At 41.6% G+C, this 25,975-nt stretch overlaps 1 protein-coding gene across 2 annotated transcripts in view; it reads left to right on the top strand.

The window, feature by feature from the left end:
• The window catches only part of cdh23 (cadherin-related 23), a 167,102-nt gene that overhangs the window by 12,400 nt on the left and 128,727 nt on the right, over positions 1–25,975 (top strand). For both annotated transcript variants that reach the window (XM_052080058.1, XM_052080059.1), the window contains exons 3-6: positions 5,504–5,578; positions 22,062–22,204; positions 22,373–22,420; positions 24,111–24,203. In XM_052080058.1, the coding sequence (XP_051936018.1) occupies positions 5,504–5,578; positions 22,062–22,204; positions 22,373–22,420; positions 24,111–24,203 (359 nt within the window). The remainder of the gene's footprint in view (positions 1–5,503; positions 5,579–22,061; positions 22,205–22,372; positions 22,421–24,110; positions 24,204–25,975) is intronic.

Below are 25,975 nucleotides of genomic sequence, written 5' to 3' on the forward strand. Positions count from 1 at the left end.
GATTTAGTTTTAATTTTACAAGGAGAGGTGTCCATTTTGCATTGTAATTTATACAATGACAGTAAATCCTTTTAAACAATTGCATTTAAGACAAAAACAACAACAACATAATAATAATTTCAAAGTGATCATCCCCCCATCTTGTCGATAAGGCCAAAATAAGTTGGACTGGGTCATTATAACATTGAGAATCGTGATTTTGTGTTACCAGCTGCAAGCGCTGAGCATATTTACTCTCTCAGATGCGGCAAAAAATGTGTGCGACTGCAGCCAATCAGAGTCGGGCTTCTCTTCTAAAATGAAGAGGCTTCTCTTTTGTAATGAAGTAATCAAAATCTGCCAATCAATGAAATCGTAAACGGTTAACATTAATTTTGTGTATGGGTAAGTTCTCTCCCCTTTTGTGGCGCTATTTCCAGAGCAACGTGAAGCAAGCCGTTGTGTCGTTATTGTCGTCAAAAACACATTTGAACAAGTAGCAGCCAAATGATGGAGTGGAAAGCATCAAGTTGAACTTGAGACTTAGAATTATAAATGAGTATTTTTTTTCTTCTCTGCCTCACATAACGAACACCTTGTTCAAACATAAGGGTGTCCACTTGTGCACTTGGCACCAGGACACCCTAAGCCGTAGTTTGATGATCGACCTTGTGGTCGTGTCATCGGATTTGCGGCCGCATGTTCTGGACACTCGGGTGAAGAGAGGGGCGGAGCTGTCAACTGATCACCACCTGGTGGTGAGTAGGCTCCGATGGTGGGGGAAGATGCCGGTTCGTCCTGGCAGACCCAAACGTATTGTGAGGGTTTGTTGGGAGCGTCTGGCGGAATCCCCTGTCAGAAGGAGTTTCAACTCCCACCTCCGACAGTGCTTTTCCCATGTTCCGGGGGAGGCGGGGGACATTGACTCCGAGTGGACCATGTTCCGTGCCTCTATTGTTGAGGCGGCCAATCTGAGTTGTGGCCGTAAGGTGGTTGGTGCCTGTCGTGGCGGCAACCCTCGTACTCGCTGGTGGACACCAGCAGTAAGGGATGCCGTCAAGCTGAAGAAGGAGTCCTATCGAGCCTTTATGGCCTGTGGGACCCCAGAGGCAGCTGACGGGTATCGACTGGCCAAGCGGAACGCAGCTTTGGTGGTCGCCGAGGCAAAAACCCGAGCATGGGAAGAGTTCGGTGAGGCCATGAAAGCCGACTTCCGGACGGCTTCGAGGAAATTCTGGTCCACCATCCGACGTCTCAGGAGGGGGAAGCAGTGCACCACTAACACTGTGTACAGTGGGGATGGGGCGCTGCTGACTTCGACTCGGGACGTTGTGAACCGGTTGGCAGAGTACTTCGAAGACCTCCTCAACTCCACCAACATGCTTTCCTTGGAGGAAGCAGAGCTCGGGGACTCTGAGGTGGGCTCTCCTATCTCTGTGGTTGAAGTCACCGATGTGGTTAAAAAGCTCCTCGGTGGCAAGGCCCCAGGGGTGGATGAGATCCGACCGGAGTTCCTCAAGGTTCTGGATGTTGTGGGGCTGTCCTGGTTGACACGCCTCTGCAACATCGCGTGGTCAACGGGGAGAGTGCCTCTGGATTGGCAGACCGGGGTGGTAGTCCCTCTTTTTAAAAAGGGGGACCGGACGGTGTGTTCCAACTACAGAGGGATCACACTCCTCAGCCTCCCTGGTAAGGTCTATTCAGGGGTGCTGGAGAGGAGGGTCCGTCAGGAAGTCGAGCCTCAGATTGAGGCCGTGGAACAGTGGACCAGCTCTACACCCTTAGCAGGGTTCTCGAAGGTATGTGGGAATTCGCCCATCCAGGCTACATGTGTTTTGTGGACTTGGAGAAGGCGTTTGACCGTGTCCCTCGGGGAGTTCTGTGGGGGGTGCTTTGTGGGTATGGAGTACCGAACCCCCTGATACGGGCTGTTCGGTCACTATACCACCGATGTCAGAGTTTGGTTTGCATTGCCGGCAGTAAGTCGGAATCGTTTCCAGTGAGGGTAGGACTCCGCCAAGGCTGCCCTTTGTCACCGATTCTGTTCATAACCATCATGGACAGAATCTCTAGGCGCAGCCGAAGCGTTGAGGGGGTCCGTTTTGGTGGCCTCAGTATTGCAACCCTGCTTTTTGCAGATGATGTGGTGCTGTTGGCTCCTTCAAACAGGGCTCTCCAACTCTCACTGGAGCGTTTCGCAGCCGAGTGTGAAGCGGTTGGGATGAAAATCAGCACCTCCAAATCTGAAACCATGGTCCTCAGTCGGAAAAGGGTGGAGTGCCCCCTCCGGGTCGGGGGGGAGATCTTGCCCCAAGTGGAGGAGTTTAAGTATCTTGGGGTCTTGTTCACGAGTGAGGGCAGGAGGGAGCGAGAGATCGACAGGCGGATCGGTGCAGCGTCTGCTGTGATGCGGACGTTGTATCGGTCTGTCGTTGTGAAGAAGGAGCTGAGCCAAAGGGCGAAGCTCTCAATTTACCGGTCGATCTACGTTCCAACCCTCATCTATGGTCACGAGCTATGGGTCGTGACCGAAAGAACGAGATCCCGGATACAAGCGGGCGAAATGAGTTTTCTCCGCAGGGTGTCCGGGCTCTCCCTTAGAGATAAGGTGAGAAGCTCGGTCATCCGGGAGGGGCTCCGAGTCGAGCCGCTTCTCCTCCACATCGAGAGGAGCCAGATGAGTTGGCTTGGGCCTCTGATTCGGATGCCTCCTGAACGCCTCCCTGGTGAGGTGTTCCGGGCATGACCCACCGGGAGGAGACCCCAAGGAAGACCCAGGACCCGCTGGAGAGACTATGTCACCCAGCTGGCCTGGGAACGCCTAGGGATCCCCCGGGGAGAGCTGGAAGAAGTAGCTAGGGAGAGGGAAGTCTGGGCTTCCCTGCTAAAGCTGTTGCCCCCGCGACCCGGCCCCGGATAAGCGGTAGAAGATGGATGGATGGATGGATGGATGGATATTTTTTTTCTGGCATAAAATGTAAATCAAGAAAAACCAATACTCCCAGAAATATTGATTGTTACAAAGAATAATAATTAATGACATATCAGTGAAGTCAACTGTGAAAACCTTTTCTTCAATTTAACAATCTAGATTTGACAGACAATCTTTTTTTAGGGGGTGGGGGGCAGGCAGTTCCTTGTTCACTTGTCTGAAAGGATTCTCTTGTTGCACCTCTGCAAATGAAGCTTGCTCATACCTTTTTTTGACACCAATGCAGTTCGTTTCACATTTCATCATCTCTACCAGCCGTTTTTCTTTCTGTTCTCCTTGTTCCTTGTCTGAGATTGTCCTACAAACTTCTTCATAATGTTTTTGTGTTCTCGCTGAGTGAGCCGTATGAGTGTCTGAGTCAGACAAAGTGAAGGAGCTTCAGCGCAGTGGAAAGTCACACAAAATGTCTCTCAGTGACAGGCAGGAGACACATCCAATCACACGCAGCGGTGAAGCAGCAGAGAACGTTATGTTTCCATCAAGCGCAATGACTTTATCTGTCTGTGTGTGTGTGTGTGTGTTTTTTCCAATAACTGGAGTTCCTTACCCTTTTCCCGCTTATTCTTATCTGACACCTTGTGTTTGCATTCTGGTTTTGTGCACCCTTCATTTTTCTCTCCTTTGCTGTCTCCACTTCACCTTCACTTTTCTCTTGTCTTTACCAATCCATTAGCATGTTGAACCTGTGCCCCTACTCATCCGCTAAACTAGATAGATGAGCATTGCTGTCATTATTTACCGGCTACGATTTATCTGCATTTTGTGACCCAAGCATGGCATTTAGCGACACGTGGCCCTGTAAAACTCATTTTTCACGAATTAGAAGAGTTCGCTCCATCATGGAGGCTGATTATTTGTCAGATAGCCCAAAGCGATAATGTTTCAATCAGATAGACCAGGTGCTCATGTTGGGACAGTAATGATTGCCACACACATCTTCAAGGCCATTTAGTCAATGATTGACATGTGGCACTTTCCAATGAATACAATAGTTGCATGACCAGTGACTGAAAAGCTGACTACTGCCACTGATGATATGTCAGTTTCTACATGATGCAGGGGGATCCAAACTGAATTACATTTTAGAACCATAGATGCTGATGTTTATTCTTCTTCATCTACTGTGTCTTGTTTCCCGATGAAACTACAGTACTTCATCTGATACAAGCTGTCTGAAAGGTTGAAGTTCCAGATTATCTTTGTCAAATATATTTTTATTTCAAGGGGAAAAGAGGGACACTTGGTGTTCTTAAAGCAGCAGAAATTTACCACTGCAGGCTGCTACCGGTGAACACGTGTTTGGCATTACCAGCCCCGGTCCTGGAGGGCCACTGTCCTGTCTGTTTTCCAGCTCTCCCATGATCAACACACCTGATTGAAATCAGGAGGAACGTTCTAATGCTGCTTCAGAGCTGGCTGATGAGCTGACCATCTGAAGCAGGTGTGTTGCTGGAAAACAGGCAGGACAGTGGCCCTCCGAGCCCGGAGCCGGACATGCCTGGTTTGGATGAAGCAGCATCTGGGGCGTTTCCCACTGTTAGTTTATACTTCAAAATAACCGAATTACCGATTAGATATTTAAGGTCACGTGAAATTAGCTAGTCAGATCACCCAACTGCAGTCCACGATTTTGTCAGAACTACCTGTCCTCCTCTTATACATAATTTTTAGACAATATGGGGTGGTTTCCAGTATTTACAGATAACATTGATAGCTCTGAACTTCAACTCTCAACATAGCCTGCAATGTGTGCCACTGAAGTTAACTGATGGTTCCATTTTCTACTTAAATGTACTATGTAGGTATATGAACTTCTTTACAAAGAATCACAGACAGGGTGTGTATGTAGATGTGTGTTTTCAATTAAAAACATTTTATTTTCAATGCTGAAATTCAGTAAAACGACGCAGCAAGTGCGAAGACTGGACAAAACTGGGGCTTTCGAACATTCTTCTGTATGTGTGCTACTCACCAACGGACAGACTATTGGCTGTTAGAAAACTGAGAAAGTGATTTATTTATATTGAAACTCCAATTTGAAGCCAACACGAGTGACACATTGTGATTGTGAGAGGACAATTTCAGTCGCAGTGTTCAATCATGTTCCTTCTTCTTTGTTATTAATGAACCATGTACAGGATGTACTGTATGTCTTTTCATTTATGACATTTATTGTGTTGTTAATGGTTGATTTTATGTGCCGCATTGTTACAGCTGCAGTTGTTTTAAATGAAGTTGTGGTCAGACTTGTTACTTTACATATTGAAATCGATCTTTAGAGGTGAAAGAAACAAGGACGTATTTAAAAAAAAATAAAAACAAAGGTTTGATTGATTACGTGTTTTGCAAAGAAGAAGCATAACGGACATTATGTTGACATACCGAATTATTATTTTGCTGATAACATTAGCTAATACTTCACATGACTCATGAACAGGTGAGATAAAATGTAGATAACATAAAATAAAAATCTCTTAAAATGTTACTGGCTATAATTGGAATGACTATTCTTTGCTGTCCTCTGTCTCGCAGGATCTAACCAACCGCCACGTTTCCTGAACTACTTCTTCTCAACGTACCTTCTCATCTACGAAGATATGCCTGTTGGTGAGTCTGTGTGAGCTGTCACGGTGCTCCATATCACGTACCACTGTACATTGTTTGAAGAAAGTACAGTAAAAACATTCTTTGTCATCTCTTTTCTGAGTTTTGGAAACACAAATTGAGAAGGAAAACAAGCAAAGGGGCGTCAAAATAAGAAGTGACAAGTTATCACAATGGCTGTCTTCGATCTGGGTGTTTTTCTGTCGGTTTTTCTGTGAACCGAGAGCAGAAATAGATTTAAATTTCTACTGCCCGCACTGCACTCATGGGGTATAGTCAGATTTTTCAGCCAATGAAGTGGATATTGGTGCTGATTTCCATACAGTACCGTATATTAATATTCTTATACCGAATGGAATATGTCACAGCTGGTTGGGTAAATTATCACACACCTCTGAGAGTCCTCCGTGAAACACTTCTATTCCTCCTCACATTTATTTGATGTCATTCCTGCTGGTTGTGGAGATTGACAGAGCAATTTGATGATGCTGGGCTTCTCATAATCTGCTGATGTGTCAAAGGCCAGGAAATCTTTTATATTAGATTGATCCAAAGGGCAGGGGTTTTTTTTTATTATTATTTTTTTTGGTGACATGACTTTTCAACACCCCGTGAAATATTAGGCTTGCTTATCAAGGCCTATTCTCTCACACCTCAAGCCTGTGAGTTGTTTACATTCTGCCCGCTAACAACTTGAAGGTCTTGTTCTTTACTCATGAGAGTATGAAAAAAAAGCCACATCTTCATTATTATTGCAAGCACTCTGGACACCTTTGCTCTCGTCATGTTTATCATCATCATCTTAGTTGTCTGTTCACCGTTGTCGGCAACAGTACATCATCATCATCATAACCCAAAAGCAATGTCATGTTTTGGCAGAGTTCCATCATTTTTCCAGCTTGTATCAATAAAGGGTTGGCCTGTGTTTTTGGGTGCCGCTTATTTCCCGCACTGCTCCGTCTGGGCTGACCTCTGACAATGAATCATTGTGTCCTCTAGCAGCTGGGCTTTGCTCCAGCACAGTACATTCCAGTGGTCCAAAGCTCTGTCAGTCATGTCCCTGGCCTAGCCTGTGATAGATTCTTCAGTGGTGTGATGATGAGGGTGGGCCGAGAGATTGGACAGTGACTGTTTGTCAAGATTATTGTTTATTAGCTCGGCAGATGTCCTCGTCCAGGAGGCCCTCCGATACATAAACACACGAGGCCACGCACAAGCACGCAAGCAACTGCTTGTATGTTCTGTGAGCAGGAAAGCCATCCAACCCGTACTTTTCCTCCCAGTCAAAACCCGCCATAAGTCACCATCAGGCAACATAATGCAGTAACCTGAGAACTGTTTCGGTGCCGACATTGTTCTCACCCTTGATTTGAAGAGAGAGTACGGTGAAAATAGTATTTCTCAGATGAGTGGAAAGGTTGGACCAGAATACAAAATGCATACAAAAAGTTACAGTGGAGGTGGTAAAATTAATTGTCACATTGTACCTATCCGGCCATTATTTTGCATAACTTTAAACACCGATACATGTGTGACTGCTTGGAAAAGAAACGGTATGACTAGAGAAGCGTGATCAGTTTTCCACAGCCACTCCAGTTACTGGGGAGTTTGTTGAGCTCATTCTAACTGTTGAGGAAACAGCATAGGGTCTGTTTTGTATTTCGTAGTTGCTAAGGTGCACCGTTTACAACACAGTTAAAGTTCCCATACTAATATACTCAATGTGACTTCAGTTTTATGTGCGACAGATAAGCAGAGGCGTGGGGACACTTGGTATTAATGAGACTCCACTTGACTTTGACTTATCATGGGAACCTCTTTCCATTTGAAAATCTGAATTTGTAAATAATTGTGAATTTTGTTTCGGACAGAACAGTGTTGTGTCATGCACGCCCCTAAACCTGGCAACGCTGTTCACCAGTATGCTTATGCGAAGTGCTAAGACCGCCTCGTGAAAAGAGGGTGATCCCAAGATCATTTTATTTGGATTCAAAGAATATGCTTTTTATAAAACGAGGGAAACGAGAATTGAACCTGACTAAAACAGACACAACGCTACAAAATATAACTTCAGAGCCCATTATGATACCTACAGACGCAGATAAATTACATTCATTTCACAATCAAGCTCACAGATTGCTGATCACAGAATCATGAACTCAGCTTCACATCAGTTTTGCATTTAATTGATGAAAATAATATGAGACAATATGGAGATTATAACTAGAAACTATGCAATTTAAAAAAAAACTGACTGTGAATTTGATACTATAGATTTGTATGCATTGATGCCTCCTTAAATGGTGTGACTCGCTGCTGCACTCCTTTAGTATCGTGTTTGATAGAGCAGATCCACCTGTAAACTACTACTAAAGTGCAGGTGTAAATGGACTTGTGATTATCGTATTTTGTGCACTTTAAGTCGCACCTAAAAACATTCAGTTTTCTCAAAAGCCGACAGTGTGCCTTATAATCCGATGCGCCTTATATATGGATCAATGTTCTAATTTCTTGAACGTAGTATTTTAAATGTTCTGTCCAGCCCTTTGCTCCAGCTGCAGTAGTTGTGAAAGCTGTATACAAACAAAGCTGTGTTTTATAGTATTCGCGTAGCTCCATTTAGTTGATGCATAACGCAACTGCAGCCACTAATGTAGTTTCTATCTGCGCGCCTTATAATAAGGTGCGCCCGATGTATGAAAACACTTTTAAAACAGGCCATTCATTGAAGGTGTGCCTTATAATCCGAAGCGCCTTATAGTGGCGAAAATACCGTAACTGCTCTCATCTCTTAATGCACTTTGACCCGATTCTACAGCTTTCTTTTGAGCGCAGTAATGACAGCAAGTCTCAGGAAGAAGACAATATTCGTTTAAAATAAAATATTTATACCCAGGAGTGGAGCGGTAGGTCCGTATCTATTCAAGTTCAATTTCTAATGAAGATTAATGAGATTCAATTTGAAAGTTTTGATTTTGCGAATCAAAATTTATAGAAGCCACAGAGGAAAGAGCAGAGAAAAATTTTGTCTTATCAATCTTAATTCCACCAAGACAAACACATTACCCAAGTTATTATTTTGCATCATCTGTTTCAAGATGAATGGTCCTAGCAAACATTGTCGTCCCAAAATATGTTGTAATCCATACAGACATGTATGTTGCATGCTGTTCTCCTCCAAACGGAACATTTTTATAAAGTGTGTCTCCCCTGCTGTCAGCTACTGAACATGCACTGCTTTTTAACTATGGCTTGTCAACCCTCTCCAAAGCACTTGTGGTCTTCCTCAGCTTTCTCCTTCAATATATATTGATTGTGCAAGCATTTCTGCACTCGTAACAAATCAACAAGCTATCGGTGTTAGTTGCTGTAGCTGGATGCTGACTTATTTTCTTGTTTTCCCCAAAGCCGTACATGACGCTGATAAATGGTTTTCTTGAAGAAATGGTACACCTAAATATTCATTTGGAGTCAACAGGCAAACAATATTCCTCACAATCTACTCCAGTGTATACTTCAGACACCTAATGAGAAGGAATTGGATGTATCCCATATTCAAAATATATACAGCCACATGTCTGTTCAAGTATCAGGATTCATTTATTGATTCGTGAAAATACCTTATTTAGTTTGGATATTTTACCATAAAACACTGCTGAGCATGGTTTGACTGGTTTGTTAATATTATCCAGCATTAGTTTAAAGTACAGTAGTATGTTATTTGGTCAGTTAAGCGATCTTTTTATCAAAGGATGGATAGAAAACGAGCAAGTGTTGATGCCTTGTAATAGCCACAGCAATGTTACCTCAAGATGCTTGTGGCCTCTGGTCCTTCTAGATGTTGAATTCTGTCTCATCAAAATCAGTGTGAATGGAAAATGACTCAGCGGGCACATTTCCTAGGAATCAGACTTTACCCAAGACTTTTCCGCCTGTCTGATTCCACAGATTAGGTTATCTAAAGCTGAAATGAATATAAAACCGGAGAGGAAACGGAGTGAGCTGTGATAAAACACAAGGGTAATCAAGGTAAAGAGGAGGCGTCAGGAGAGGAAGGCAAAAGCTACTTCTTTCCATGGATTCACTTTTCTGGGTTTCTGGCAGGTATCCAGGTCCATCATATTGGTGTAGAAGACATGCTCTAGATATTGATGACCGACTGTGTAGGCCAGTGCAGTAGTCTATTTTCCCACGGTCAGCTCTGATTTAGTCAAATTGTGTCCGTCCTAAGTATTTCTGCCAGCTTCTGCTCGATCTGTGACCATTTGTGTGTTTGAGTTGGTGGATGAGCTGTGAGAATCACAGTGACTGTCTCTCTGTCTGCATGTTTCCTACCTTAACAAATCCTATATATCAGCTGCAGAAGGCAAATAGCTATCCCCGCTGAGGTTTGAACTACCTGATCTCTGCAGGAGATTGAGTCTCAACATACCCGAGAGATATTCTTAATGTCTGCGACTTTTTCTTGCCTACCTTATTTCAAAGGATTCAGGTTTTCTTACCTCCTTATACAGCTCTCTGCTGTCATTTGGTTGTCCCACAATGGCCGCCCTACACTGTCAGCTGACTGCCACAGATGAGGGACCTCTCTTTTGGTTGAGTCAATCATCTCTTATCTCGAGCCCGTGCCTTGCTCATCCATTCCTTTCCCAGGAATAATGGGGCGCTTAGCTCAGCAGCGTCCGCAAACACATCGTCCATCATAAGTCCGTGCGAGATTTTCCTACCGCATGATTCGTTAATGTCATAATGAAGCATCTCAAGGCTCAGCTTTCGTCATATTGCATTCACTTCACACTTTACAATACAAGTTTTCTCGGCGCCGGCGTTCGGGCGAATGTTTCCTCCGGCCCGCGGGTCGCTCTCCATTCACCGGGCTTGCCACGAATGAGTGCCAGGCCTGTATGCCAACAAAGCTAACAAATTGTTCATGATTTAGGACTAGGCCAGTTTCTTAATTTAGTTTTGATTTTAGTTTTTCATCATTTCTTATATCATTATTTTTGCTGTTTTCCTTCCACATGTCTCAGTCTTTCTAAATTAAGCACCTATTCTGTGAAGAAATTGATTAAAAATGCACATGGATACAGTGTGTTTCAGTAATTGGAAGCGGTGATGGCTGTAATAAGGATCTGATACCTAAGGAGAGCTTACCTGCCTCACATGTGTCACTTCAGGTTTGAATTACAGGCAACACAAAAAAGAGCAGCCTGTGACCAACCATGACTCTCCTCGTACATTTTGAACTTGATGTCACAGTAAGTTTACTATTTACACGTACATTTTCAAAGTGCTTGTCGTTAAAAAGCACAGCAGCTCACTCTTTAAAATAGTGCGGCGGCGTGATAGTTAACCAATTGGCATTCAGTTTGGAGCGTGCAGTAGAATGTTCAATGTAAAAGGTGTAAATGCTGCTTTAGAGACCTCACATCGTAGCGGTCTCTACTCCCTCTCACGAATGGAAACATACTATTGCTTCTTTTGTACGGTAGTTTCACATCTTCCTGTGTAACGACAACACCGTTTGTTACTTTGACTGCAGAAGCAAGTTGAAAAGCCGCTGGCTGTGTGTGTAATAGTTTTGTGGGTGTTAAAAGTTAATTGAATTTGTGTGAGGGAAGACGGTGCCATAGCAGGGTGAGCAGTGTTGCCAATGAGCCAATTGCCAAGTTGATTCGCATCATTGCCACGGCGCACTCACCACTTACATGTTACAGGCATCCGATCCGGTTGGCCGTGTCACTCTTCTGACCATGTGACCACATCACAAGAAACACATTGATGATTGGCTGAAGAGAGAGGGACAGATTTGTTTTTAATTTTAAACAGTGTGACGTTTCAGATAAATTGTTCTAGAATTGAATTTCTTTTGGACGGCTGCTCTTAATCAAAACTGAAATACATTGTGTCATTTGTGCACATCAAAAAGCAGCTTCTCTTTTCTTCGAACAGGTTGCAAATTCCCAAATGATTACCCGATGTACACTTCTCAGCTCTTTCCGACATTATCAAATGCTAAGGTCATCATCAAAATGTATTATTATTATTTTCTGATGTAGAGTTACCACTGCATGATGTGAATGAACTTGGTAATGAAATGTTCATAGACCTTTGTTGAACCTCCCAGTGCACTGTAGCCTTTTTAATGTCTTCCAACATTGTCTAGATCAGATGAAATTATTTTCCCACTCCTTCCATGGTGGTCATTTTTATGTTTGCACTTTATGGACACATTTCAAACAGCAATGAATTTATTTAAATTAATTCTCTCAAGTTTGCGTGTGCAGGCATTAGCACATTCTCCAATACAAAGAGGTGCATTGCTGGATGGCCGATCAGCTTTTTGCAGCTGCTTATCGGGCCCAGCTGGGTCACAGCTGATACCAGCCTGAGCCACGCTGAGCAGCTAACCTGGAAATTGATGTTTCACATCAGCAACCACCCTTTTTTGCTCCACTGCAGGTTAGCTATAGTTGTGAGTTTAGGGAAAGCTGGTATGTTTGTAACTTTCATACATGCTGGTGTGACTGATATACTGTGGCTCATCTTTTGTGTCCCTTGGATGATATAGCATCACTTTCATGACTCAAGTGCAGCTGGGGTCCGACGCGTTTGTTCAACAGGTTTCATCAAAATATTCTTCTGCACATGTTTTTGCAATAGTAGCAAATTAGAAAAGACGACATCGGGGGAGAGAGAATCGGGATTTTTGGTGTGAAGCAGTTTATTCATATTTTGAGGTTAAAGAGAAAGAATGGTCAGGAGACTAATGTTGCCTTTAGATTATATCATATATTGATAAAGAAAATAAATTATGACAAATTGCAGTTCCAGTATATACAATGAACAGAATTTAGGACAGAAATATATCAGTGCTTATTCAATCATTCAGATATGACAAATTTGTACAATATCAGAGTCAGGGTTTTCAAAATATTCGAAGCCCAACTCTATTGGAGAGTCATGTCTGGGTCTGGGGTTTGAGTCAAGGGCGACTGTGTGCAAAAGAATGTGCCTGTCGAGAGTGAGCAATGGGAAAGATGTGTGAATTGAGAGTTGTGTTTGTGGGACACAGAGAGCCTCCAACTGGCCTAGCTAGAAGGGTGTCAGTCTGGGAACATTTTTCAGTCTGTTGGCCTGCTTCAGAACCTGGCACAAATTGTTTGCGGGTTCAGGCACGGCAGACAGCTCCTGTAGCAATGCTGTCTCGCAACCTCCCCTCCTCTCTCCTTTCCAGCAAAGCGAGTCCACACCACTTCATATACACCTACACATTCGATTGGCTGCGTAACCCGCACCTCCAACCCCTGTCACAGGCATCACTCGCGTGTATTTTCCAAAGGCAATCTCTGGATATGACACTCAGCTCGCATACTCAATTTATTTGGTCACCGTAGTTGACCAAATGGTGGGGTCTGAGTGCAACGTGTCCTCTTAAACTTCTATATGGTCTTAATTACTATGCTGCAGCTCAGTTTAAGTGTGTTGGCAATCCTCGTACAGACATGGCCATCTTTACACCCACACCCCCATCCTGAGAAAGTTCTTCGTCAGTAAATAATGAGGGTGTGAAGGCGATATTACCTGTGACTCTTATAAGATACTGTATCATGTACACAGTATATTGCTGTTGCAGTTGTAACACTGCCACACCCTGCGCAGTGTGGCCATCAAATGTATAAAATGTACTTTTCAATTGTTGAGAGGTTTAAACAGACCTGACTGAGTTTGCATTTCAATTTTGGCTTTCTGTGACAATATTTTGATTTTGATCAATACCTTTTCACCCGACTAGTGTGCACACTATTTTGGAGAAAGTTTCTCAGACAAGTGGCATTCTTGGTTAAAAAAGTTTGCTTTTAAGTAAAGAGGCTGTTACCGTTCATCTATTCTTCTCATCTCCTACATGTTCTTGTGCTGTCTCTGTCTTGCTTTACAGATTGACCAAGAGGTCAATTGCCAATTTGCCAGTGCCAATGCCTTTGTCAGGCAACAATATCAATTTTGGCTAATTAGGACCTGCAGCTAATGACCACTGCAGATAATGAGTTCATTTATAATCTGTAAAACAAGTCTGGCGTCTTACAGACTGGAAAAAAATACAAAAAAACAAAACAGACTACAGACAGTCTAACATTCCGGTTCTTCCATAATTGTTCAGATCTAAAAATATCAGTGCTATATTTCGATGCTGAATTCGCTACGCGCAAGCAGCACTAATGAAAGAGAACCGATAGATGTGTGTGTGTGTGTGTGTGTGTGTGTGTGAGAGACATGCAACCCAGCCTCTCTCTGTCACTGGAGCTGCGACACAGGTGCACGGCAGTACGGCTGAGGCCTGTCCCAGCTGGCCTCATACGGTCCCGTCTGTGTGCAGGCTGCGGCGGAGACCTTGTACGCACTCTGGGCCATTCACGTTGATATCCCCAGCCGTGACTCCTGATTGACGCCCTGCCTGGTCCGGCCTGGTGGTTAGAATTGGTGTAGATCTGGACTCGAAGTCAAAAGTGGGTAAATACAACTAATGCCATTAGTGAACCAACAGTAAAGCCGTGTACAAGCATAAGGATTTTTTGAATCAAAAAATATTTTCTTACCTTTGTCAGACCCCACACATGAAGATAAAAAAAAATCTGGCATTTCACATTTTGGTCATGTTGTTTGTGGGGTGCTCAGATAATCTCAACACAGCACCCCGCACACAAAAAGATTTTCCTCCAACACCGGTCAAGCATCCACTCCTGTGGGGGAGAGCTCTCTTGTGGTCACACGTGACTTCACAAACTTGAAGACGAACGGCCTCTTCCGGGTATACGCTCGTAGTTGCTGAGTGTTTGCGAAGAGGAACGGAGACGGGAGCCTTCAGTCTTACAAGGTGTCAGCAAGGAAATACTTGCTTTGGAAAATACTTCCTGTTGTCTGGAGAACCCACACTTTAAAATAACTTAATTTTATTTCTTTTTATTAATTTAATTATTATCTTGGGTTGGCCACTTCCACGCAGAGCCCCTTGAGGTGAAACAGAAGAAAAAACACTGTGTTCCCTCTGAAAAAATAAAATAAATCTTTGACAATCATTGCGCGATCACACAGGTGTTTGTTTGTTGTTGTTTTTTTTTTAGGGGTTGGGTGTTAGGGGGTGGGAATGCATTGCATTTATTTAATTGTACTTCAAGGTCAGGTTGGCTACTGAATCTGTAATGCATAACTTTTTGGAGAAATAGCAGTTCAGTGGAGACGGCAAGCATCATGGAGGACTTTAAATGGTAATTGAGGTGAAGAAATGTCACTCATGTGGACATTATGCACATGAAAAAGGAACGCTCCATTTTTGTCGCTTTGTTTACTTGACAGATGACCCGGAAGTACATAAACAAGTGTTAAAAAAAGTTTAGGAAATGACATGAATAGAGAAGTTCAGACGATTTTCCCAAAAATAACTTTGGTTCGCTGCCAGATGTATTTAGTTATTTATTTATTAAAAACCCTATTTCAGTCCTATGTCACACACTGACCAAATGGTAGATATGTAAACTGAAGAGAAAAGGCATAAAACGCCTTTAGTTTCATTGTGATTGTGTTTGTATGTGACCACACACTGAAGGTGACATGTTCCATTACCTGACCATGATTTAGCTCAGTCTGAGGTAATAGACAGCTAGACTGAGGTCACCGAGGGCCAATGTAAGAATGTGCGTGTTGTGAAAAGAAAGGCAAATACCAAAATAAGACCATTATTATTAACTGAGCAGCAAAGTTGAATGTTGAGAGCAGAATACAAGATTTGTAGGACTGGGCAGGCATCAGAACGTGTCAATGTTGATGGACATTCGTTGGAGTGCTGCGCTTTTTGGTGGTTGTCCCCTGACAGTGACTGAGCAGACTGGTTTGGCTGTCACTCTTGGATCCTCAGAACCACCTGTCCACTCCAATCAGAGCTGCTTGCGTCCGTCTGTCTGTCCTCAACAGGCAGAATGAAGGCTGATGAAGGGATGAAAAAAACAAGAGGAGGAGAGTGAAATGGAATACTAAAACAGAAACGAGGGGCATCTTTCATGTGCGATTTGAGTGTGGCCATAGCTGCATGTGAATTTGCAGTGGCTTGCCTGTCAATCTTCAGCAACGCCTGAGATGAATGTCCGCTAATGTCCCTCACTGTCCAACTTGACTCCGAAAGTGATTGGTTAGTCACAGCCGCATCACTCACTGTTTTCATCATTTGAATGGCTTAGAAAGCCAACGGAGAGCAGAGAACTTTCCGATTATCACGACTGACATGAATCAGTCCAACTGGATAAGAGGTGACGTTGTGATTTATATAAGAATCAACTCTACTATATGCGCGTAGACATTTCATGAATTCAACTCCCCAATTTGCACAGCTTGAAAAACCCAGCAGGATCAAACATATAGCTCATGAGCCAAATTTAGCCCACTTGGGGCTTCACTCCCAGATGAAGCAGGATGTATTTGAAAGTTAAAAAAAAAAAAAAAAAAAACACTGGCGCGACCATGACATTATGTGCCAGTTTCAGAATTCCACAACTTTTGACTGTTGTGAGGTTGGATGAGAAAGCCCAAGGGGCAAGGGCATTTTACCCTATTTTTATGGGTCCAGGACTCTCGCATGCAAACACAGATGGCATGTTAATTTACAATCATCATGTAAACAGTTGCTAAATGTTGTGACAACATGCGAAACGTGTTAAAACTCAAAACTCCACAGTGTCGCCAAGAGGAGCAATCGCCCCCCACCCCCCGCTTTGAGAAGTAAAAACCTTTAATGCCATTTCAACCTTGAGAGATCCAGATTACCAACCTATCGCCTATAAACATTACACAACCCCAGTTTATCACACATTTACAACAGATTATTTTCCAGTCTGATGGCGTGCCGGTATCTTGTCCTGTATTGATAGCAGAAACTGAAACAACTACATGAAATAGTTCAATATAAAAATCTTATGCTTCGTCAATGACTGCCTAAAACACGTGTATCAAACCCAGGGCCCGGGGGCCAGATCTGGCCCGCCACATTTTATTTGGCCCTCGAAAGCAAATCAAACATGTCAACTTCATGATGCCTGCTAAAATCACAACCAAAATTTAAACTTCTCATGTGTAACAAATAAGAGACATATTGTAAGCAAATCTTGTAATCTTGTAACCAACCCTTCATTAGAGTTGCTGGTACTTGTAAGCAAATCTTGTAATCTTGTAACCAAACCCTTCATTACAGTTACCGGTACTTAAACAATCGTTAAATACACCATTATTATATAATTTTTTAAATTGGGTTTCAGTCATAACGGCCCTCCAAGGGAAACGGTAACTAAAAAAAAAAAAAGAGTTTGACACCCCTGGCTTAAAGTCATCAAATTCTGAGTCGGACTTCAATGAATACTCTGAGTTGCTATCAGGTCAGTAATTTTGCCACTGAAGAATGCTCCAATATTATATGCAGACAATAAAAAAAAAAAAATGACGCAGACAAAAAAAAAAGTGTATATTGTTGTTTGTAATGTTTGTAAAATGAATTGAAAGTGTCTGGACTTTTTGAATCAGCTGTTTGGATGGTCTAATGCACAGTTCAGTCGAGGAGTGCACCTTTTTCAAAGGGGTGTCGATTGTAAAGGAAGAGGTTATTCTCCTCCCATCCGTGACAGATTTAGTCATAAATCTGTTCGATTAATACATAGACTGCCAAGGACTCTAGTGGTTTGCATTGTGAAACACAGGAGACGCGTGATACTATTTATCTTCAGAGCTCATTGCCGCTGCCGTTATTGATGTGACACGCAGACAAACACACGGCAGAAAAGGACTGGAAAATAAGAAAATCCCTGAAAACACTGAGTCAAAATTTGTTTTAAGGGAGCTACAATTCAAAGATCATTAATATCAAAGAAAGTATCCGATACCCCAATTCCACTTCTGTCATGATTTCTTTCATTTCTAATGATGGTTTTATTTTATTGACATAATGACTTGCAAACACGCTCGGTTGGCTTTTTCTTTCTCTCCTTTTTTATTGCCAGTTGTCTAATTGACCTCCCTGGGGAAAGAAACTACTCGCCATAGACGTCCTTATCAAACAGAGAAATGGACTGCCTGCACACAAGCTTCTCTCTTCTATTAAAGATGGCCTCTGAACATCTCTCTGTATGGAAATGGAGGTCCGAGCACATTTCTGTCCACCCCACTATAATAATTTGAGTTAGATCTGCTAAGTTTATGTCCTCATCGAGATTGCCTCCCCCGAAGGAAGCCAAACTCCCGAACATTAATATGGTGCACTTCACAAAAGGCAGAGGAGCGGTATGATAACATCATTTCAATTCATTTCCATTGTGTTTTCAATGAAAGCAACAAAAGCAGAATATATTTTGTTTTCGTCTGGAGGTAAGGGTGCTAGTAAGTGCAGATACCCCCAAGAGATCCCTTAAAAGGATGAGCCAGAATTATCCCTTGAAACGGACTTTGAAATTATCTTCCAAGTGGTATGTAATATAGCATCTAGGAGTGGGCGATGTGGGCTAAAATTATATAAATCTTGATATAATAAATAATCAATAATGATAATTTGATGATATTCTGCATAAAATACTGTCAATTTGCACTTCAAAGAACAAATATGGATAGACAGCATTTCTGACCAATAACTGTTTTTTAAAAATTTTTTGTAATTGCTTCATGCATCATCTGCAAAATATCGCACAACTATATTCGACAGCATTACTTAACAATCAGTAAATTAAAATTATTTCCAGGCTACATTGGGTGTTGTCAATGATTTCTGTGTTTAATATGTCACTCATTGTCAGCTGCAGTAAGTACACAATTAACACTGCCAACTATAGCAATAAGAATGAGAAAAGGTGTTTGAAGAGGTTTTTGGTGAACGTGTCTGACAATTTAGCTCACCCACTTTGTCCATAATGGGATGTATCAGCAAATAGTGATGTTGTATAATACGCCACAGTCTACCAATTCCAGCAACTAAAGCAGGGGTGTCAAACTCAATTTTGTCGCGGGCCGCATTGCAGTTATGGTTTCCCTTTGAGGGCAATTATGAATTTTGGGAAACCATATAAATGTTTAATCCCCTCCACATATTAAATACACAGTGCACAACAAACTGATCAATAACTAGTTTTACAATCAGAAGTCAAGAATAATGAATGTTATTGTGAATTACAGATGACAATTAGAAATTTTGGTTTAGCAAGCATCATGGAACTTGACATGCTTGATTTGCTTTTGAGGGCCACATAAAATGGTGTGGTGGGCCAGATGTGGCCCCCGGGCCTTGACTTTGACACAAATCAAAGTAAATCGTTATCGTTAAAAGTAAGCTGATAATCTCAAAATTGCACATGGTGAAAGCAACGTTGACAACCACATTGATGGCTGTTTTATAGACTCCAAAACTGAACAACCGTAACAAGTTGAAGTTGTATTATAATATTTTCTGTGGGGCCATTGTTCGACACTGAAGAGATTGATAAAATGATTCTCAATTTATCTCGAAGTGTTCAAAATTCAGGCCTAATGGTGTACATGCAATACCAGATTTAAATCCCAATTTCAATATTCGCAGGTCAACATTATTTAGTAGAGGTTGCACTTTGTAGACACAGGGTTCTGTTGTGCCGAGTACACATTTGTTTAAATATGATAGGTAAGCAAGAGTGCTGCATTGAATGAGCTCATACTGCCAGTATTTGCCTGTTTGAATTATGATGGGGGTGATTGATGTGAGCCAGTGTGGCTTTAGCGAGGCTTCAGTTTGGCATGGCTGATGTGTTTGAAGGCTCCTTTTGTCCGTGGATGGACACCGTGGTAACATGAGTGGCAGCCCACTGACTCATCAGGCTGCTGATTGTATGACTGGATTCCTGAGGCTCGGTGACTCTGCCTTTTAAATTTTCATCAGGTATTATTATGAGATTTGATTCTTCTTCTCTCTCTCTTGTCTGTGTGTATTTTCCTTTTTGTTTGTCCCTGCTTTGCCAGGTGGCCTACTGAACATTGCTCCCTATACCTCTTAAGCCACTGGGCACACAGAATTCACAATGATAATTCACAACAGGCATAAAATTGGACTCTTAGCAGTGCTTGTTCCACTGAATCAGCACTCAGATGAATGACAGGTCTTGAGATGTCACTGACATAATGAACAGGGCTTTAGCATCCAGCTCTCTTCTCTCTCACAGGTCCGTGTCTATAACACTTGAATTCTGTTGATCTCGAATAGAATGACAGCCCTCGTTGACTGATTTAGTACCAGGTGAGCGCCTTTCCCAAGCCATTGAGTAAACATAGCCAAAAATGAAGATGCAAATCTGCATAATGAACCAGTGTACACCAATGTATCAGTAATAGAGCCCGAGAGAGAATAACAGCAGTAATTCCTCAACCAGTCACGTGTGCAACAACATTACAGATAAGAATGGAAGGATACTTTTGCATTAATTAACTTTTGCAATGCATGCATTCAATTTAAACTCGGCAGCAATGTTCTTTTTCGAAGTGTACCAACACCAGTGTTGTCATTATTGTTAATGTTTTTATGTTTATGTTGTGTGGAACGTTCTGTTACAGCTGCAGGTCTTGTGACGGCGCTATGTCAGTAAAGATGTGTTTTAACTCATTACATGGAACACAAGAAAACAACATATAACATGAAACAAAACCAAATATAATCCAAACAACAAAAAAACACAGGTGATGACACTATTTGACAACATCTTCCGTACAACTTGACACATAGGCAAATGAAACACATAGATAGATTTGTTCTAATGTAACTATAGCTTGACAATGATGTAATTGTTTTAATAGACTGAGGCAAATTTACTCGACAGTATATGGCCCGGTGTGTATCAGTTGCTCTAATCATTTCATTGGGTATATAGAATCCATTATTCCCTGTCAACTGACCATATAGTTCAACACTGTTTTCCAAAGTTGGAGTTAATGTTCCATAAGTGGCTTTCATACATACCATTAGTCGTGAGTGACCATTTGTTATGAGTCACTTGAAAGTATGCCTACCCATATAGAGCAGAGAAGGGGGGAAAGTTATTGATGATTATGAGGTAGAATGCTTAATTTGCAACGTCTTCCACCAAATTATAAATTATATTGAAAGAATCTGAATTTGCATAATTCTCATTAGAGGCAATGAGAGGGGTTCATAAATCCTTATATTAATTAATCAGTTTAGCCACACTTTTTTTTTTAGCAAAACAGGGTGTATTATTACAACAAGAAGGGAGTGTACTCGTGGAGCCAAATTTGTTGTTGTGTAAAGCAGTTTGGTGCACAAATGACGAGAGTGATCTAGTTTTACTTCCAGCCTATTGATGATGTACCAGCAAGCAAGATGCGGTGATGCGCATTCATGGTGTGAGCACTCTTTGGTCGTGTGAATCATTTACTCGATATAGTTACCGTACAACTCTCTCCATATCCATATTCAAAAGAAAGAGATTGAACAATAAGCAGTACATCTCACTGCAGTTGTCATAAATATGAAGCATATTTAACACCAAAGTGGTCATCCAGCAAAGTGTTTATTATATTGGCAAATTAAAGAGGCAACTATCAATCCCATACGAAAACTGTGAGATTGCAAGACTGATTAGGGAAGAACCTTAGTTCGGACAGTCACTGCAAGAAGACATTGAATTCAGTTGTTTTTTTGTTTTTTTTCTAGCAATGGTTGCAAGGCTTCTAGCAACATATAGAGTACCTTATCAACAGAGCAAATCATGAACTGAAAATGATCAAGAATTACACAGATATCCATTCGTACCAATGCTGTTGTTGACTGCTACTGCTCTTCAGGCACATTCTACCTACATGGCCAGGAATCATGACAGAAAACATTGTGCTTATTGAAGTCTACCGGAGCTCCCATGACACCCAACTGGATAATGTAGTGATAGAGTATTGTATATGCCTGCATCCACAAATCTACTGTATGTGTATGGTCAGAGGACATTCAAGCTTGTTCACAATTCCTTAATGGACCACATTTTGTGCATTGTTCACCGTATTGTCAGAACAGTAAAAACCACAGAGTTGCAAACCTAGAATATTATTCTTCTATGCACACATTAATGCATGTGTCTCAGTACTTGGCTGAGTTACTCGACTGTCCTTGATTTTCAAAATATATCTCCTGAATGTTATTGCTGACAAACTTCTGTTCAAAACTTCAGCCCAGTTGTTGGTAAAAATCCGCAAATTTGCCAACCTGAACTCCAAAAGAAAAAAGGAGACACACACCGAAGAAGAAGGTGTGCCAATGTGTGTGACAGCAGATGTGTCGCGATGCGGGTGATTGACCACTGTGATTGGCAAATGTGTGAAAAGAGAAGGACGGGTCTTGGTGTTAACGTTTTAGATTTAGATTCCAAATTTCATTTAAAAATGAAAAATCTGGTACATTTCTAAAATCTGCGGATGTGTCTGGCAGGTTCGTCAGTGGCTCAACTAAAGGCAATTGACCCTGAGGGTGAACCGCTCATGTATGGGGTTTCAGGAGAGGAGGCAATGCGGTATTTTTCAGTGAACAAAGACACTGGCGTTGTGTGGCTTCGACAGCAGCTTGACCGCGAGGTAAGAACATATAATGCACCCGCAACTGTGATTTCTTTTACCCAACAGTACATATTCTTTTAAAAGGTTTTGGATAAAAGCGTCGTTGTTGGCTCAGAGAAGAAATTGTATGTTTTGTTCTGTCTTTTGGTACTTCTTGCTAAATTGTATTGTATGTGTATTTTTCAGACCAAGTCAGAGATGCAGGTTGAGTTCTATGTGAGCGACATTCAAGAGGTAAGGACAGATTTGTGTCCTCCATTATGACCCTCCTATATTATTAATAAATAATAAAACAACTTCAAAGGGTCTTGCATTGTTCATCTTCGTTACTGGAAAGCACAAAGCACCTCTGTATAACCCAACTAATGTCTTAGATCAACTTTAGTCTGTTTAACTTTATTTGAAGAGCAATTCAACTCCAAACTGGAAGGCCGGAGCCGGAATCAGACCCTGTACCTCTGAGGTGGATGTGCTAACCAGTCGCCCAGTCAACCACTGTGCCGTTCTTATATATATAAATATATATACATTTTTGGGGGTGCTCTGAACAGTCACAGATTATGATAAGCCAATTTTGTTAGATTAATCAAATAAAATAATTCACAAAAGAATCAGTTGAGCAGCTCTAAAATTTCCAAATAATCTGATCAGTACCTGAATCAGTATTGGACGATCTCAGGCATATGTTTGTATCAAAATCGGCAGCATCAAACCCATTGGAACACCCCTAATTAATATACAGTATACACTGTATATATACTATGAGAGAGAGAGAGAGAGAGAGAGAGAGAGAGAGAGAGAGAGAGACAGAGAGACAGAGAGAGAGAGAGAGAGAGAGAGAGAGAGAGAGAGAGAGAGAGAGAGAGAGAGAGAGAGAGAGAGAGAGAGAGAGAGAGAGAGAGAGAGAGAGAGAGAGAGAGAGAGAGAGAGAGAGAGAGAGAGAGAGAGAGCGGTTCTATTATGGCTTTACAAGTAGTCGTCGCAAGAGGGAATGAACCTGCAGCTCCTGTATGCATTATGTCGAGGAAGCTATTACATAGTTCACATAGAAGATAACATTTATTTAGTTATTAATGATTATATTATTGTAAATATTGTCTTATCATTTATGTATAGTGCTTTCTTACAGCTGCGGTTGCTTTGCAGTACAGAATGAATAAAGTTGAGATGATAAGTTTTAACGAAATTATTATGTGACATTCAAAGTAAGAAATGCAGCTCTAAAAAACAGAGGTAGTCTAGCTGGTGATCGAAATCAAATCGCTTCGCTGATGAAGCCATTTACTCTGACCCAGGGGTGTCAAACTCATTTTAGTTCAGGGGCTTCATGGAGGAAAATCTACTGCAGGACCAGGAAATTTATGGGATAGAACTTTAAAACGATTGGCATTAAACATAAGCTAATGTTTGCCATTTGTGGACCGGCCTAGTCCCGATTTCTCCGCTAATGGCAGGGGGTCAACTGTAAATATATTGTCATTGTCAATTCATGGGAATTTTCGATGATCCCCCCCCCCCCCATTTGTTCATAAAATAGATATTCTAAAGAAGAGACAATAAAATGTACATTAAATAAATACATGAAATAATACACAAATATCAAGTAATGGAAAAAAAGTATGTGGTTATATTTCTTCAAGCAATTCAGTGAAGTGCAAAGATTTACATTGAAAACTCGTTAGGCTATATGCTTTCTTTACTTTGTTGTTGAGGGACAATTCACTCTACAATAAACATTTGAACGATAAAATGTAAATGGACCCAATTATTGACAAACTGCATCAGTTTGGTCTTTAGGAGTGTGTTGTATTTTAACCTATATAGAAACTATTTTTTAAAAATATGTTTGTTTTACAAGATTCCGGAATCTAGATTTCATTTTGCCAAAGGATTACATATTTAGACCTCGATATTTCCTCCTCAGGTGGTCAAAGATACAGTCAACATCCAAATTGGAGATGTGAACGATAATGCACCGACCTTCCATGGGCAACCTTACACCGTACACATCCCAGAGGTAAGGATAAAGAAAATGAGCGAATAACATACTTCTTCCTGCATCTAACATGGTGAATACATCAATGGTTGATGTTGAATGTATTTAACAGGCTCATCATTTCCATGCTGAAGCTCTGAAACTAAATCGCAATACTCTACTCTCAAATTGTCATCAGAATCAGAATTGCAAATTATGACGGCCATGAAAGAGCAATGACAGTAAAACCTAGGATGTAGGATGTACCTTACAGATGTCAAACTAACAATAAGAGATTGTTTTTGTTGTATTTTCGTGCATCGGCCATCTACTCACGATTTGAGGAATTTGCTTCAAGCTAATGTTTGAGAGTCTGTACGGACTACCTTGTAGGAAGGAAAATATTCTCCTTTGAGGGACCTCAAACTTTTCCCGTAACGCGCTCACTGTGCTTCTCTGACCTCTCGCTGGATCTGGTACCGCACTACTTTCCATCCTTCTCCTCTTTGCCCTCTTACTCATCTAATCCATGATATGAAGTAAGTGCCAGAGTGGAGTGCAGGACTTCAAATAGGGAGCTAAATCCAAACACACACACACACACACACACACACACACACACACAGACACACACACACACACAAACACAACATGTGTTTATATTGAGTCCATAATTTTCAGAGTTTTCGCCAAATCTTCAAAGTCGCTGTTTGTTTGTTTTTTTCTCTCCCCAATCCTTCAAGCCAAGCAAATAACAGAGGACCATTTAGACTGGGCCACTAGCTGGTAATGTTTTTCTCTCTACTCACAAGTTAGACTCCTATTACTTATCTGAACGCATTTGTCAATGTGTCTTGTATAATAGCACACACCCGACGAGTTCAATCTTTTGGGTTTCATTAAGAAAGAAGGGCAATTCAAATCGAAGTGTCTGTTGTCGGAAGTGATTTCGCCCCATTACCTTTCTTGGACCACTTTCACCATCTTGACTGGTTTCTATGCACATTTTGGTAGCGACCCTGTGAGGTCAATTCAGACATTTGCTTCGAAATAGATCGTTTTTTAAGTTAGAATTGTGCAAAAACTGACAACTATCTACCGGTTATTTGTAGAGATTTATAACTTTTCACAATTTCAATTTTCCTCTTTTTGGGGTGTGACTAAACTGGATCCAGTGACATCTGGGGTCTGGAATGAGTTCCCCCTTCCCCACTATAGAAGAACATGAGCACCTGTGTTCACGTCAGCAATTCCGATGTGCAGTCAGCTAGCGAGCTAGCGATGTTACACCCCAAAAATGGATCTGCACCTCATATAGTCCACTGGAGTCGCCACTTCACAGCGCCTCATTGGTTCCCATAATTGTATAAACGTTAAAAAAGATTGAATCAGACGTAACCGCCAAAATTTCACATCTGTGTCGCCACTTTAGAGTCCCTCATTGTCAACCGTGAGTATGTGTCTCCCTAGAATTGTTGAGTATTTACAGTAGTTAACTTTTGGATAGATTATGGTAGGAAAGAGAAGTCTGTTATTGAGGTTGTTTAACATAAACCTTTGATTGTTCTAGGTGTGTAACTGTGCAGGAAGTATTGTGATTTTGCTTTTCTATCCATTTTAATTTTGATTGTCGTGAAAGTAAAAATGGAAATGTTGCTTCTGAGCCACTCTTTGATTGATTGTAATATTGAAATGGAAATTCTTGACATTTTGTTAAGTTATTGGATGTAATGTTTTGAACCATTTACCAGTAAGGGTTGCGAGAATCAATAAAAATAAGCAAGCGATCTGTGGCAGGACATTCATTTTTACAG

The sequence above is a fragment of the Hippocampus zosterae genome, chromosome 11 (genome assembly GCF_025434085.1).
Source record: "Hippocampus zosterae strain Florida chromosome 11, ASM2543408v3, whole genome shotgun sequence".
In the NCBI taxonomy this organism is placed as follows: Eukaryota; Metazoa; Chordata; class Actinopteri; order Syngnathiformes; family Syngnathidae; genus Hippocampus; species Hippocampus zosterae.